General features: G+C 44.2%; 1 protein-coding gene and 1 long non-coding RNA gene across 2 annotated transcripts in view; both read left to right on the top strand.

Annotated features, from left to right (window-relative positions):
- Nucleotides 1-16,020, top strand: part of LOC308306375 — a 388,228-nt gene that overhangs the window by 124,509 nt on the left and 247,699 nt on the right. The window lies entirely within an intron of this gene.
- Nucleotides 1-16,020, top strand: part of LOC308305464 (protein jagged-2-like) — a gene marked incomplete at both ends in the record, with an annotated part of 95,420 nt that overhangs the window by 59,944 nt on the left and 19,456 nt on the right. Inside the window, 11 exons of the mRNA XM_080750260.1 lie at nt 2,221-2,351; nt 3,201-3,320; nt 4,309-4,422; nt 5,469-5,582; nt 9,115-9,228; nt 10,125-10,171; nt 10,561-10,734; nt 11,322-11,472; nt 12,388-12,555; nt 14,177-14,290; nt 15,874-15,987. Of these exons, the coding sequence (XP_080606386.1) occupies nt 2,221-2,351; nt 3,201-3,320; nt 4,309-4,422; nt 5,469-5,582; nt 9,115-9,228; nt 10,125-10,171; nt 10,561-10,734; nt 11,322-11,472; nt 12,388-12,555; nt 14,177-14,290; nt 15,874-15,987 (1,361 nt within the window). The remainder of the gene's footprint in view (nt 1-2,220; nt 2,352-3,200; nt 3,321-4,308; nt 4,423-5,468; nt 5,583-9,114; nt 9,229-10,124; nt 10,172-10,560; nt 10,735-11,321; nt 11,473-12,387; nt 12,556-14,176; nt 14,291-15,873; nt 15,988-16,020) is intronic.

The raw sequence follows: 16,020 nt of genomic DNA, 5'->3' as shown, positions 1-16,020 counted from the left end.
TACTGAAAGTTGAAAGCCTCTGAATCAAAAGGCCCGATCGAAAAACACTGAGTTAATGACATCATAAACTCAGCCCCTCCCCTTTTACCATACACCCAACACTGTGGGTGTGGCTAACTTCAGCTGAGTCACCACCCACCTGACAACCAGGCATACCTAATGAACTGGTTGGTGTGCTCACATAAAACATAATTTTAACACTTTCTGTACACTTTTTTGGGAAAGAAATCTTCCTCCTAGTATAGCCTAATCATAATACCTGATCATCATGTTGTGGGGTGGGGTGGGGGGGGAATCATGGCACCGCATCTTTAATGCATTACAATTCTGATAACAATGGCAATCTTCTTTTTAAGGCTGTGGACACTGGGATATTAACCTATGTAAATATCCAGATCCATGTCAGCTTTTTACCAACACAACTAAGCCAAGAGTTCAAACGAGAGCAGAACATTAACATATAATGACTTCAAAACAGCTCATGCAGCACAATCGGAGCCAAACTCCCGAAACCAAACAATTGCACTATTTTGGGGGAAAGACCAATATTTCACCAGCACAGAAGGTAATTTTGTTCCCCCGAGTTGAGCCTCTAAAGCCTCGATCAGAGTTGGCTCCGTCTTTTTGAGTCATGAAACTACAACGTTACGTCATTCCTCGCGGTGAAGAGCTTTCCACCGCGAGTCCCGACACATCTCTCTGTTTTTACTTTCAGACAGATAGGCTCTTTACCCCGTTCACTGATTGGTCGATCTAGACCAGTCAGTCACGGTGAATAGGACTCCACCGTGACGGACTATGATGGCCTTCACTTATTTTCTGACTTGAGGTGGAAAGCTTTACACCTAAGATTTGCGGTGGATAGCTCTTCACCCTAGACTCTGATAGAGGCTAAGAAGCTCTGCCTCAGAAGCTGGGTGTTCTAGGTGTGTTAGATTTAACAGTGGACACGTCTCATGTAGGTCAACCGTAATGAAGCATGTCTTACTTTTTTCTAAGTTGATAAATTACTTTTTTTTTTGGCCACACGTTTGCCACGGCTTTCCATGAAATCTCATAGCCAACTCTCGCCAAGTGACTGAGTGTCTCTGTTTGCCCTAAATCTGCAAATGCTCCTCCAGGTTGTTGCTGTAAATAAGATTAATAATGTGTCTTTCTTGGTCATCTTGCCTGCTTAAACTGACCTTAATAATTGCATGTAAAGGCATTACAACACACTACTTTACCCTACTTTATTATGTACTATTATATCGTCGTTGTCGGGTGGAAACCTCGTATCTCCAAGTTTTAAATTTGTACGTTCTTTCGCAAAGTAATGCCCTGCCTCATCGTACAAGGCTGTCGCACAAAAATAGTGAAAACAGCAGATCTACAAGCACACAACGCCTCGCGGTGCGAGGCGTTGTGTGCTTGTAGATCGGCTGTTTTCACTAGTTTAAATCATTTTAAAAATGATAAATGCAAAACGAAGAACGGTTTTGGACATACAAGGTTTTCACCCGACAACGACGATATATATCACTGCTCACCCATGAGAACATGGAGCCAAGAGCTTTATGTATTAAATTACCCCCTCTTGTCCGCAAATGTGTTTTAAAAGGTTTCCACAAAACCATGTAGCCAGACCCCCCCCCCCTTGTGTCCTTGAGAGAGTTCACGCCATTCCAGACCACAAATGTATTCAATTTATCCAGTAACACACATGGGGCACAGGTTGGGCTTTTGGTTTTAGCAACTGGATTAAACGGCAAATAGTCTTGGGTGCAAACCCTGCTGCCATGTGTCCTGTTGAAGTGCCCTTAAGCAAGGCACCAAACCACTATCTGCTCACCTTAACCACTTTAACTCTGGCGTCCGTAGTCTGGGCATGTCGTGAAAGGCCAACATTTGGCAAACATTGGGGAACTGAATATTTCACAAAAATAGTGAACGTTCAGTGAAAATAGAAGATGTACAAGCTCACTTGTTGTCACTCTTAGCTTAGAATCTACTCTACTTTCACTATTTGACAAAGTAAATAGGGTTTTTTGTGGAAATAGGAAACAAAGTAAATAGGTTTTTTTGTGGAAATAGGAAACAAAGTAAATAGGGTTTTTTGTGGAAATAGGAAACAAAGTAAATAGGGTTTTTTGTGGATAAATGCCTAAAATGTTGAAAAGTGTATGACTGTGTAAGACTAATCATAACTTCTCTCCTTGTGTGTGTTCGTGTGTGTGCTAGGTGTAACTACGGCTGGCAGGGTCCGTTCTGTGACGAGTGTCTGCCCTATCCGGGCTGCGTCCATGGGTCGTGTAACGAGCCGTGGCAGTGCAGCTGTGACAAGAACTGGGGAGGCCTGCTCTGTGACAAAGGTCAGACTCGAACCGGCCAATCCTGGATCTGGCAACGATAGTGTAGGAGGAGCCAGTATGAGCACTTAGCCAATCGACGTTCGAGGAACCATTTACGCGTTCAAAGTTTCACCATTATTAGGAAAGAAAGTCATAGTGCTTGCATTACTGTTATACATAAAGCTCAATATATATACAGAACTAGCCGTATAGAACCTCACCTATATTTTCTATTAATTTGTTGGATTTAAAGGAGCTATAGTCAACTTTTTCTTGAAAAACGGATGCTAAAATAAAAATAATGTTTCGAAATTATTTTATAAAAGAATAAGCTTCATATATGTGTTTCTATTAAAAAATGGCCACAAAAAGCGTAAAATAATTATTTTGGCCATTGTCAGACAGACACTTTGTTTACATTCTGGTCTATAGACTAGGATGTAAACAAAGTGTCAGCCCTACAATGAAAAAGTTGACTATAGCTCCTTTAAGTTCATGTGTATTTTCAGACATTGAACCACTAAAAACCCTTAATGCATCGTAGACTTGACATTTGGCTCTGTACTTGTCTAGCCGCCGCCGTTTTGTTTCAGTGGAGTTGAAACAGAAAAGATGCATGGGAAATATAAAGTAGGGAAGACAAACACCAACAACAATGTATTTCTTACAAGTGTAGTTATTTTTTAAATAAATGTCCCAATTATGTGGAATTTCATCACTTAAGCGAGAATCCAGTGTGTGTGACATAGCTTGGTTAGGTAACAGAGGCCGCTTTGATTCAGAGGGACAGGTTAACAAACACACGCACATGAAAAGAGTTCCTTTTTTTGTTCCTTTTACCGAGACATTCCTTGATATTTTTCTGTGCAGATCTTAATTACTGTGGGACCAACCGTCCGTGCAAGAACGGAGGGACGTGTATGAACACGGAGCCTGATGAGTACAACTGTGCCTGTCCTGACGGCTACTCCGGCAAGAACTGCGAGATCGGTGAGTCAGCGAGTCAAACGCACCAGCTGTGTGCAGTTGTACTGTATGTCTGCGGGGGGAAAATGTGACGCGTTGGTGTCACGGTGAACTTATATAGTTTACACAGGTTTTGACCAATTCTATCAATTCGGATGGACAACGTCTCGTTTGTTATTTCCTCTCTTTCTGAAAGTAATTGATTCATTTTGGCTACAAACCCCACCCCTGTCCATACTAGTGCACAATTTAGTCGGGCAAATTCACGTCAAAGTAGACTTAACCATTTATTGCAACAAATGGAATACAGTTAAAATTGGGGTTAAAGGGCTCATCTGAGATGAGCTGCTTTGTTCAAGCAGCTTGCTATGCAAAATCAGGGAATGTTAAAGCAAAACCCCCCATTGAGAGAAGTATAATAGCAATACACTGACATATTAGCTTGATTCAGCAGACATAACATCACAAGTATTTGAGACTATGGCAGACTCTGATCAAAAGGTGGAGGCTGGGGTGGAGGAGGCAGCGAAGCAGCAGCGGATCCGAAGCTTCGGCTCCAAGACAAGCAGAGCTATAGTGAATACAAGCCGTATTTAAAGGAGCCTCCCTTACAGAGCGTGAGCTCTGATTGGAGTATGACAGTGTGACGTAATGACCAGCAGAGTGAATGTGGAATAGGAATAGGTGCTGACTGTGACTGACAGCTGATTACAGCTGAGGCGGGCGACACTCGGGTGGTTCTGCATAAACTAATGCTTTGGTTCATGGTTCATTTCTCAACTATTTTCTTAATAAGATTGTCAAGATCAGGACCCTAGATTACTCCCGTCAGCATCGCTCTCCCCATCGCATCAAACGCCTCAGTATCGTTAGATCTGTTTCAACCCGTCACTTCTAGAAATCCGTCAAACTCTAGAAAACACGATTCTGTCTATGAAGTCCTCCACCCTCTCGATTGTATCCCGATCCCTATTAAAACTGTCAAACCGTCTCTCTCTCTCTCTCCCTGCAGCGGAACACGCCTGTGTGTCCAACCCCTGCGCTAACGGAGGAACGTGTCACGAAGTCCCCACGGGGTTCGAGTGCCACTGTCCTGCAGGCTGGTCCGGGCCCACCTGTGCTAAAGGTGAGCAGCACTGAATTGGCCTACTGGCCAATAGACCGTTTGTCAGCCTTCTGATTGGTCCCTGAGACTCCCTGACTGGCCAACCAGAAAAAAAAAAAACGTTTTTCCCCATTCATTTCCAATATAAAAACAACCTGCCCTGGATTGTCTGTCCCACCGGGATTAAACTAATTAAAACATATATTTTCGGGGGGAAACTCCTGTTTTGCAATGTAACTACTGTACTTTCTTCTTCCCTTTGTATTAATATCACGTAGATGTGTTTCTTTTGGTACTTTAAATAGCTATAATGAGGCTATGAAAAATATTTTCCCCCCATCCACTTCCATTATAAAAGAATCTGCCCTGGTTTTTTCGTCCCACCTAGTAACAAGAGCAAAATGGGGCGGGATTTGACATACGGTCCATTGTCATGCACTTGTTTAAAGGCATTTTTCATGTGGGTAATATGCTCAGATAAAATTGAGGTACAGTATTCTATTGTAGTAAGAGTGATTTGGTTTTCTATGAAGGTAACCGGTGATAATGGTAGGAGTGTGTGTGTGTATGTGTGTGTGGGTGTCTGATCTATGTGCGTGCATGTCTGTCTTTGGATTCACGTGCATGCGTGCGTGTATGTTGTGTGACTCTCTGTCCATTTGTGTTAGTTCTGTATGTGTATGCGTACATACAACATGTTGATGTATTTGAACATTTTGGTAGCACTTTTTGATTTTAAAAATATGCTTTTTTGCATCTGCCAAACCTCTGTTCCTCCTGTTATGTTAGTGCATTCCTTTTGTATTCTAGTAATTTGTTTGGCTTTACGCACTTGACTGAAAACCCCCTTTTTTGGACAATTCAACAAGAGCGCAAACGTTTCTCTCATTTGTGTTGATATTTGAACTAAGCCAGACATTTACTGTTTGTGTGTGTGTGCACATGCGTGCGTGCGTGTGTGTGTGTGTGTGTGTGTGTGTGTGTGTGTGTGTGTGTGTGTGTGTGTGTGTGTGTGTGTGTGTGTGTGTGTGTGTGTGTGTGTGTGTGTGCGTGTGTGCGTGCTTCAGACACAGACGAGTGTGAGTCCGACCCCTGTGCCCAAGGTGGGACGTGCATCGACTTGGAGAACGGCTTTGAATGCATCTGTCCTCCGCAGTGGACGGGCAAGACCTGCCAAATCGGTAAGTCTCATCATGTCCCGTTAATTAAGAGTTGTTATATAATTAACCACATTGAAACCTAGCATCCCCGTTCTGGGGTGTGTCATGACTGGCTGAACATTGGGTGAAAAAATAGGGGAACGATCTGCAAAAATAGACTATCTAGAAAAAAAAGGAGGAAAAAAAAGTAGGGGACCAAGTATAGACCCGTGGGAGATCCCAGCAAACGGAGGGTTTAAGTGGTTAAACGAGTTAAATCAGGAACCTTATTGAATTGATTAGACGGAGTTAAAACACATGTGAGGGAGCGAACCGCCTGCCAAATCTACAAAGTGGTGTCTCACCCTGTAGACATGTGTATGGATGATTTCTATTAAATCCTCCTTTATCATGAGATCCTGATGCAAGGCTGTGGGATAACGTGACATTGTTCATATACTTCTTTATCCTCGTTAATGTGGGTGAAAGGTGGAGAGCCGCCGCCGTGGGTTATTTTCGGCCCCGATTTGTCCTTTTGATGTATGGGTTGATCTGACCTTAAATTGAGCCTGCGCTCCCCTTGCATGTTTGATGACATTTCGCCGGGAACGCGTGTGGAGTGTAATTCCGTACGTGTCGCTGTACGTTGCACCAACAGTGAATGTCGTGTGTGTCTGGACTCGAGCCAGGAATCCCCCCCCCCCCCCTTCCCCCCTCCCCACTTGCCTTGAGATATATACGCGTATATCTAATTTAGTTGTTTGTTTATTCTGCCATGTCGAAGCAGCAGTAGTATTACTGCGGCCTGGGCTACTAATATGAATAGGGTGTGTGCGTGCAGTGTGTGTGCATGTCTGCGTGCATGTCTGATGGCTAGAGAAACGATCGTATGCAACTCAAGCCAGGTGACTTGAGTAAAGATATAAATAACCGCCCGCCTGGCAACTGCCTGCCTTGGGAGACCAAATATACCCCACCCCGGGGTTATCTTTGGCTCCAGACTGGGGGGTATGGGGATGAGGGGCGGGTAAAAATGGGCCGGTATGTACGCTACGGTGAGGCAAAGCAAGGACTCTCTTGGAAGTGGGCATGGGTCCTCTCTTCCATTGGCACCTCTAAGCCCGGCCCAGGAGCCATAGCGACAGCAAGGCAGCAGCCGAAAGAGAGAGAACAGGGGAGTCGATTGGGTATGGCAGGGGTATGCAGCTGCCATACCCTGTGTCCAGGGGGGGAAAATAAAAGTTACCTTTTAAATTAAAATCCGTGAATGTCTCTTTGTCTATCTGTGTTATGTTGTTAAATGACAGTAAAATAACTACAACATTTTACAATATGGTCACTTTAACAAGGTATTATTGTGGCACGTTTACTACCATGCCAAGTTTAGCTGCACTTGAACAACCATTCCAGGCTGCCATATACAGCCCAAGAAACCGTAGAAACGGGGGGAAATAGAATGTACTTCTTGAGGTATGGCAACATGACTGGTGTCTTGCACGCGCGCGACACCAGTCATGTTGCCATACCTTAGCTTTTTCTGAACTGACGCCACTGAGAGAGAAAGAAGAAGCAGCACTTTATAAGCTGTCAACAGTCAACATGCAGTGGTGGAAGAAGTACTAAAATTGACCACAATATGAAAATACAATTATTAATACAGTTTCCTGTTGAGATTGGCACATTTCACCCAGGTTTTTTTTTTTTTTCATCTCACTCACGTCACTCTGTCTGCCGACCTCGCTCGGCAACGAAATAAACAGAAGATAAACAAAAATAAAAAATAAAACAATTCACAGGAGGCAAGCAGTGATCGCCCCGTGATGTGCACTGCGATGTAGTTTCAAATGCACTACGTTGCAGGCGCTTTTTGAGAGTGAAAAAAATAAGAAGACGTGTGATCTGGGAAGCTTGCCCCAGGAAAGGTGCCAAGCTCAATAGGGAACAACACTTAAATTACCACGGTAAAGGTATGTTTTCATATTGTGAAAACTTAATTGAAAATAGTGTTGTCGCAATAACCTCAAAATTGTACTTGGTTACAGTACCTCACAGAGCGAGTGTACTTATGTAATTACTTTCCGCCGCTGCACACACACACACACACACACACACACACACACACACACACACACACGAGCAGCTCGCGGTGAAGGGAGAGAAAGAAAGAAAGAAAGAAGAAGGGAAGGAGGAGGAAAGAAGCGTCGGAAGGTTCTTGTGTTACGGGGGTTCTGTTATTCGCTGTCGGGCGCTTCCCCTTTCACGGAGCCATCGGTACCTGAGAGAGAGAGGGTGGGAGGGAGGGGGGGAGGGAGGGAGGAGGAGGGGGGGGGGGTGTCGGGTTACAGACGGCCAACAGGTGCTGCGCCTCCTGGGAGAAGCGGGAGTATTAGCCCGCTAAAACCGGGAACGCGTTCGTTACGCAAGTATTTTATGCTTTAACTGTTGAAAAATAGCAGATATACAAGCTCACAGCGCGGCACCGAGTGCCGCGCTGCGAGCTTGTAGATCTGCTATTTTTGAAAAATCAAAAAAATCATGAAGTCTTTGAATATTTCGACCCGATTCTATAAGTGTCTTCTAAATCCTTCTAAAGGTTTTTTCAAAAGAAGAACTATGTTTCTATATCAGTGTTGCTCAAACATTTTCATGTCAGGGACAACCCCAAAATGATATGTATTTGGCCACGGACCCACCATCTCAAAATATTTAGTTCCAGGGACCACCCAGAAGCAAAATCTGCGTTACAAATGTTCGCTTTTAAAAATACATACATTCAAAGATTTGCACACATTTTCACGACTTTTCCCAAAAATAGCAGATCTACGAGCTCGCAGGGCGGCACTCGGTGCCGCGCTGTGAGCTTGTATATCTGCTATTTTTTCAATAGCTAAAGTATAAAATAAGGCCTAAATGGGTTAGTGCAGGGCGGGAGGTTTTACAGTGCGGCGAGGCGGGCCGGGGCTGCGCAGGCGGGCCAGGCTCTCTTGAAACTGACCACTTGGAATGCGTCCGGCGCGGCCCGCGGGGAATGCGATAGAGAAATGAAGCCGGCCTCGGGCAGCGGCAGGGGAGTGGAGCGGTTGCCGCCAGAGACACGGAGACGTCAAGGAAATGTGATCGGGGGAACAACAAAAAAGAAAAAAACGGTAATCTCACTCTCCACAGAAAGAGTGGTCCAAAATAACAAACAAACTCTTTTGGGTGGGCGGTTGGTGAGGGGGGGGGGGGGATTTGTATTTCGGTTAAAGATGGCATCGACCGCATCCCAGAGTTGCTTAAATGGGATCCATCGCCCAGGTTAGATTACATTAATGACATGTATTACACAGTAAGACAGATCAGAACGACCACACGAGCGTATTAAAGGACCTTAGGTTGAGTTTCAGTGGATTGTTCAAGAGGAATCTACGCATGGTGGCGGGGCTTGTAAGCAGGTTCTTAGCTTTCTCTCTCTCCCCTCTTTCTTTCCTTCTCTCTCCCCCTCTCTCTCTCTCTCTCTCTCTCTCTCTCTCCCCCTCTCTCCCTCTCTCTCTCTCTCTCTCTCTCTCTCCCTCTCTCGTCTCCATTTTTGCAGACGTTAATGAGTGCTCGGCGAAGCCTTGCCTCAATGCTTACTCTTGCAAAAACTTGATTGGTGGATATCACTGCGCCTGCTTTCGTGGATGGTCGGGACAGAACTGTGACATCAGTCAGTATCAGTTGCCATTAGCTACCGTCGGCCTACTACGCTGTTAGCCTATGTGCCCGGCTGGCATCTATCTGTCTCCTTGCCTCAATCGCTGTCTATTCTTCGCTGGTCTTTCTTAACGGTGGTAGCCGTTGTAAAAGTCCTCCTTCGTGAATTCATCCTGCATCTGTGCTGCGTTAACTCTGCAGACATTTTACAGCCCAACCAAATGACCATAGCGAAATAATAACATAGTGTATTTTAACTCGTTAGTCATTTCTGATTCAAGAAATGGGCAAAATGCATTTTTTCTCCCAAATAATTGATGTCTTGGAATGGATCAGTAATGCCTAATTCATGCTCCGTCGTACTATGGTGTTGAAAATAGCCAAACTGAAGTTCACAAGGCCTCGCAGATGCGACGCGTTATGCTGCAGTAGTTCATGCAGAAACATGCAGGAAATAACTTGGACTTGTACAATGCTACACCTGTTGCTTTTTTAGGGCAGTTCTATTTTCTACACAACTGGCTTAACTATTACAGTTTCTATCTCCAACTAAAACAGTTTGGGGTTTTTCCACATGGCAGGGAAACTCCTGGTGAAAATGTATTTTTCTTTAATCATCATTATTGTTGGGCATTTCTTCCATCTCCAGCCTGGCTTCATTGCATGTGCTTTGTCTGCCTCATCATGCGAATCTGTGCATTTACTCTTCTAGGCACGTGGATACTCTCGGGTAACCTATAACAAAGGCTTTGAATAACCCTGTGAATGCACTGGTGGATCTTTGCCTATCAGCCGAGTGCATGTTTACAGCAGCCCTGCATGCATGTTCCTCCTGTGTTTCTAATGGACAGCCTCCCGTAGACTTGGATTCATCAGTTCCTCTTCCATAATAATGTGTTTGTCTTTCAGATGCCAACAGCTGCCATGGACAGTGTCAGAATGGAGGCACATGCAAGGTGAGAGTCAGGAAGAAATCGTATCTGCTTGTGTCTCAGTCGCACAACTGGTTCTCTAAAACATTACATAAAAATGTAAATGATTTGAAGTTTATTCTCATGGCCTTTTTGACTGCATAACAGTAGATAGACGCAGTTTTCTTAAAAGAGAAAAAGCTACATTTGACTACATGAGACCTTTAAAGAATCAGGGGCAAAGTGGTTTTAGTAACTCAACCCGTCTTTACACAAAAGCACTTGTACAGTGAAATCGGATGCTCCGATTTTGACTTCCCAGTCCTGATTTTACGGTTCTGAAACAAAGCCATAATACCCTTGTTTTTTTTAACCTTTTGGACGTATAGCAAAAGGACCCTTTTTTAACGCAAGAATCTCGTCTCCCGTCACAGGAGGTGGCCAGGCGGTACCAGTGCGCGTGCCAAGCGGGCTTCGTGGGGCGGCACTGCGAGCTTCAGAGGAACCGCTGTGCCAGTAATCCGTGCAGGAACGGGGGCAGGTGCCACTCCCTGCTGGAGGGATTCATGTGTGAATGTCCCCAGGGCTTCTCCGGCCCCACCTGCGAGGTGAGCACCAAGGCAGATCATTCTGGGACACCTGCACTGTGGAGAATGGAAGTGTGGAGTCCTCCGTTGTTCATGTATCCATGTGTAACTCAGAGAGTGTACAAACACATGGTTACATTAGACTAATGAACACTGAGGATTTTGAAGTGTTGTATGTTCCTACTGTGAATATGAGGCCATGCACTGTAAAAAGAAATAGGAATAAAATAAAATAAAATAAAATAAGACTTGATGCGAGCCAAAAGCAGCAGTATTTCTGTAGGGAATTGTGAGTCAACAACGGTTCATTCCAAAACTGGGAATTGGCATGATTTGGACAAAAAAAAATAATGTAATAGTATGAACCTGAGTTGAGTAAAAGCCTGATTAGTGATGTTTTTTATTTTTTTTTATTTTTTTATTTATCTATATTTACTAAGCCATTTACTAAATTGACCCATGGCAAGTCTGTAACTCTGACAGTGTACAAATGGGTTAGGGTTCATTTGGTTCCAATGAGTTGAGGAGAGACCTTGAAATGTGAAAGTTTGAGAAACACTGCCTTAGTGGCATTTAGCACTCATCCCACCTCCGTCCTCCATGTGTAGGTGCAGAGTAACCTGTGTGAGCCTGACCCCTGTCAGAACAAGGCCCAGTGCCACAGTGTGAACGGGGACTTCTACTGCGTCTGCCCTGACGACTATGAGGGCCGGACCTGCTCCCAGCTCAAGGACCACTGCAAGACCAACCAGTGTCAAGGTAACACCAACGCCATCAAGTTGTATTTTGCTGGAAGACTGTTTAGCTATTTTCAGGTAGCAACATTACGTATGGTCAATGAACACAGGGATGCACTTTGAGCTATATTTTTGCCCATGCCTTAACCCTTATCCCTATTTTTTTTTACTATTTTGAAAAACATTTTAACGGTAGGGTAAGTAATTAAATTTAATACAAATTAAAACAAAATGGGTCTATGTTCTGATAGTACTAGTTTGTGATTGTTATCCCCTGTGAGGAGACAAAAGCAGTTTAAGTTGTTCCACCAAAACTGTCCGGTTTACCTCCAATCAAGATGAGTCACTTTATCACTTTATCATGATTGGAGGAAGGCCCCTGTCTGTCACCTACATGAAACCTGAAACTTAAGTGAAATCACTTACCCTACCTTTAAAATAATTCAAATAGCCAATCTACATCAACAAGATCAGCTACATGTATTTGAAATATTAACAAAAAAAAATCAAAAGTACAAATTGGCAAAAGAGTTTATGGATAAGGGGGAAAGCATGGACGGAAATAGAGCCCCTTATCTACAGTATACTGTCCTGTTTTCACTCTGCTGTTAATTTATGAGCTTGTATGAGGTTTGTATTGATACAATAATTGTGAATGGAAAGTACATGCTTTCACGTAGACAGAAATGGCGACAGATTAGCGTAGATATTGATTGCTACGTGCAGAATGTCCTGTTGAACCGAATGGGACTCTTCTATGCCCATGCATGTCGTCAGTGGTCCTTGTTCGTCGCTTGTAAACAAGCGTCCAGCAACTCCCGATTGTGATTTCAACCACGCGGACAAGGCCCTATAGCTCCTGGTTTCTACCCCACTAATCACCTCTCACGTTTCACCCTCCCTTCTCCTCTTTCCAAACCTCTCGCCTACCGCGCAGTGATTGACAGCTGCACCATCGCCGTGGCGACGACCAACAGCACGGAGAAGGGGGTGTGGCACATCTCGTCCAATGTGTGCGGGCCGCACGGCCGCTGCATCAGCCAGCCCGCCGGGAACTTCAGCTGCTCCTGCGAGCCGGGCTTCACCGGGGCCTACTGTCACGAGAGTGAGTCACTGGCGGGACACGCACGAGCGTTAGGGCTGTCACGATTATGACATTTTACACGACGATTTAATTGTCACTCAAATAATTGCGATTAACGATTTAATTGTGTTTTTGTGGTTGACAATTACATTTCCGTTTTGGCTTTTAGGCTTTGAAGTCGCACATGGTAGATATGACACATAACCTAAATATAAAAAGAAATTACTGACATATTTGACAACTTTATACTTGAAAAAGAACATTGATGGAGGAAATAGCCGATCTATAAGCTCACAACGCGTCGCGATGCGACGCGTTGTGAGCTTATAGATCTGCTATTTCCACTATTTTTCACTTTAAAAAAAATATATGAAGGTTTTTCAACATGGAAACGATTATGACGATTATGAAAAATAATCGCGATTATGTCAAATAAACGCGATTAGACGATTATGTAATAATTGTGACAGCCCTAGCGAGCGTGCATGCGCCCACACGCATACATAGGTGTAGGGATGGGAGGATGATCGTTATTATCGTTTATCGTGATAAAAAAAAAAAAACTCTCACAATAATCGTATCTTAGAGATTAAAATTTATTGTGAAATTATCCTCCGTCATACACTGGGATAAATTCACCTTTTATTTGCCGAGCTGCATATCCGGTACCACTTAAACCCTCTATAATTGGTAAAACGGAACTGGAAATGACATACTTGATACAGTCTTTTGTTCACTCTCTACCAAATCTCTTTGCCAACAAATAGCCGATCTAAAAGCTCACAACATGTCGCAACGCGAAGCGTTGTGAGCTTGTAGGTCTGCTATTTTTTGGCAACTGTTTCGCCCCAGGATAATGGATGTTGGGGATGTTTTGATTTGATATCATGATAATAATGTAAATCGCAATTTCTTTGTTCACAATAATCCCTACATAGGTGTAAACTCCTCATACAGACTGAAGTGCATATTCGCACACCGAGACACGCTGACCCATCTATAGTGCACGCACGCACGCACACACGCACGCACGCACACACACACACACACACACACACACACACACACACACACACACACACGCGCGCACGCACGCACACCCCCTAGCGTGAGCATGGCCGGAAAACGGACGGCTCCAAATACACACATTGGCACACATACACACTCTCAGAGGAACAGACAGTCCCAGATACACATGCACCCCCTCCCCCCCAAACCTCCACTAACCACACACACACACACACACACACACACACACACACACACACAGACACACACACACACACACACACACACACGCACACACACACACACACACACGCACACACACACACAGCAGGACTATATTTATCATCAGTTACCATCACAGTGCGCCACATCATTCTTCTGGTAACAGTGTCCCCCTCCCCCCGTCACTCGCACTTATCATCACCTTCTTAGACTGGTATACTTTACGCTCGGACGGTTCTGTCGCACACGGCGACACCGGGTTCCTGGAAACGACCGTGGACTCAATTAAAACAAGATGACGAAACAGCCCGGGAGAACCGTTTTTATTACTTGACCGTATTTTATTTATGTATCGACACTTACTCAGGCTCTCTGTCTCTCTCTCTCTGTCTGTGTGTCTCTGTGTTTCCAGACATAAACGACTGCGTGTCGTCTCCGTGTAAGAACGGAGGAACCTGTATCGATGGAATCAGCTCCTTCCAATGCATCTGTCCCGATGGATGGGAGGGCAGCCTCTGTGACAGCGGTGAGTGTGTGTGTGTGTGTGTGTGTGTGTGTGTGTGTGTGCGCGCACGTGGGTGCGTGTGTCATTTGTGTGCCATTACAAAACTTCACACGTCCTGCCATTGGCAAGACAGTAGATTTCCAGTGGATTGGCGGAACATTGAGCTTGTAGATCAGCTATTTTTGCTATTTTTATGACCTACTGTGACTTCGAAGGTTAAATGTACCTATGAAGGGAATGGAGTGGTTTCTTGCCATTTGCGGGTTTCTGCAAAAAAAAAAAAAAAAAAAAAAGAAAATCCATTCTCCATAAAAAGTAGACAGGTAAAACAGGGAAAGAAACTAGGGCTGTTCGATTTGGCCTAAAAATAAAATCCCGATTTATTTATCAGAAAAGTCGATTTTCGATTCCGATTTAGATTTTTTGGTCAAAAAGAATATATTGTTTCAAAAATCGTGTTTTCGGAAAAGGTAACTGGTAACTTCAAAGTTCATTGTCTTATTCTTTCCTAAATGTTCAAATCATACTATATTTTACACGCCATTATCCAAATTCCTTTTTCCTTTTTTACATTTTTGGAAAAATTAACAATTTAGCATTGTGAGCTTGTAGATCTGCTATTTTCAAAATAGTTGTATACATTTGAATACTTGACATCAACCGACCCCAGAGGCAAGCCCAGTGCTCCTCAATCTGTGTGACACATGCACGCATGCACGCATGCATGCATGCATGCACCGACAGACAGATGGTGGATGAGTTTATTTACTTGGATTGCCGTTGCCTCCTGAAAAACATCAGAGGCTGTTTATGTACGAGAGACGGTGACAGGCAGACACGGAGGGAGAGAGACCCGCCACAGTATCGGTGATTCACCCATAGAGTAAACTCCTCAAACCCTGGTTAAGCCTGGAGCGCAGAAATGATTAGCAGGCTAACAATCCTGTGGAGACCGCCACTGTTTATCTGTCTGTCTATCATTGTCTCTCTCTCTCTGTGTGTTGGTGTGTGTGTGTGTGTGTGTGTGTGTGTGTGTGTGTGTGTGTGCGTGTGCGTGTGCGTGTGTGTGTGTGTGTGTGTGTGTGTGTGTGTGTGTGTGTGTGTGTGCATGTGTGTGTGTGTGTGTGTGTAAGCTTTGGGTTAATTTAGGCAATTACATTTGTATTGGAAAAAAAAGCTTTTTTGTTTTCTTTTTTTTTCATTTGCGATATATTCTTACATAAAGAAGGAAAGGGTCTGCATTCCTAAATAAAGAAGCAATATTTATTTTATAAAGTATGAGAAATGCTCAACTGCAGACGACTGCAGTTGAGCATTTTGTAGCCTCTGTGTTTCTGTGAACTACTGGGAGGGTGTAGTAGTAGTGAGCCAAGTTACTTAAATCACTGGTTCACACCAGTCTGATGTGAGCACAGATCTTTTGAAGACACTGAAGATTTGACAGTGTAGATTGGGCCTCCAGAGGTAACTCTGAGAGTGTTCAAATTGTAGCTGTGTAGACTGACAGAGAGTCAGACCAATTTGGTTCCTAACTATCAAACATTTAGACGGGGACCCCCGGGAGTTCCATGGACCCCACGTTGATGTGTGTTGTTCCTCTCCAGATGTGAACGAGTGCAGCAAGAACCCCTGTCTGAACGGAGGCCGCTGTGTGGACCTGGTCAACGACTTCTACTGCCACTGTGTCGACAACTGGAAGGGCAAGACATGCCATTCACGTGAGTGTGTGTGTGTGCACGTGTGCATGCATT

The sequence above is a fragment of the Nannobrachium achirus genome (assembly GCF_963921795.1).
Source record: "Nannobrachium achirus genome assembly, chromosome: 20".
Lineage (NCBI taxonomy): Eukaryota > Metazoa > Chordata > Actinopteri > Myctophiformes > Myctophidae > Nannobrachium > Nannobrachium achirus.
The sequence above is the reverse complement of the archived record's forward strand: the minus strand, read 5'-3'. Positions and strand labels throughout refer to the sequence as shown.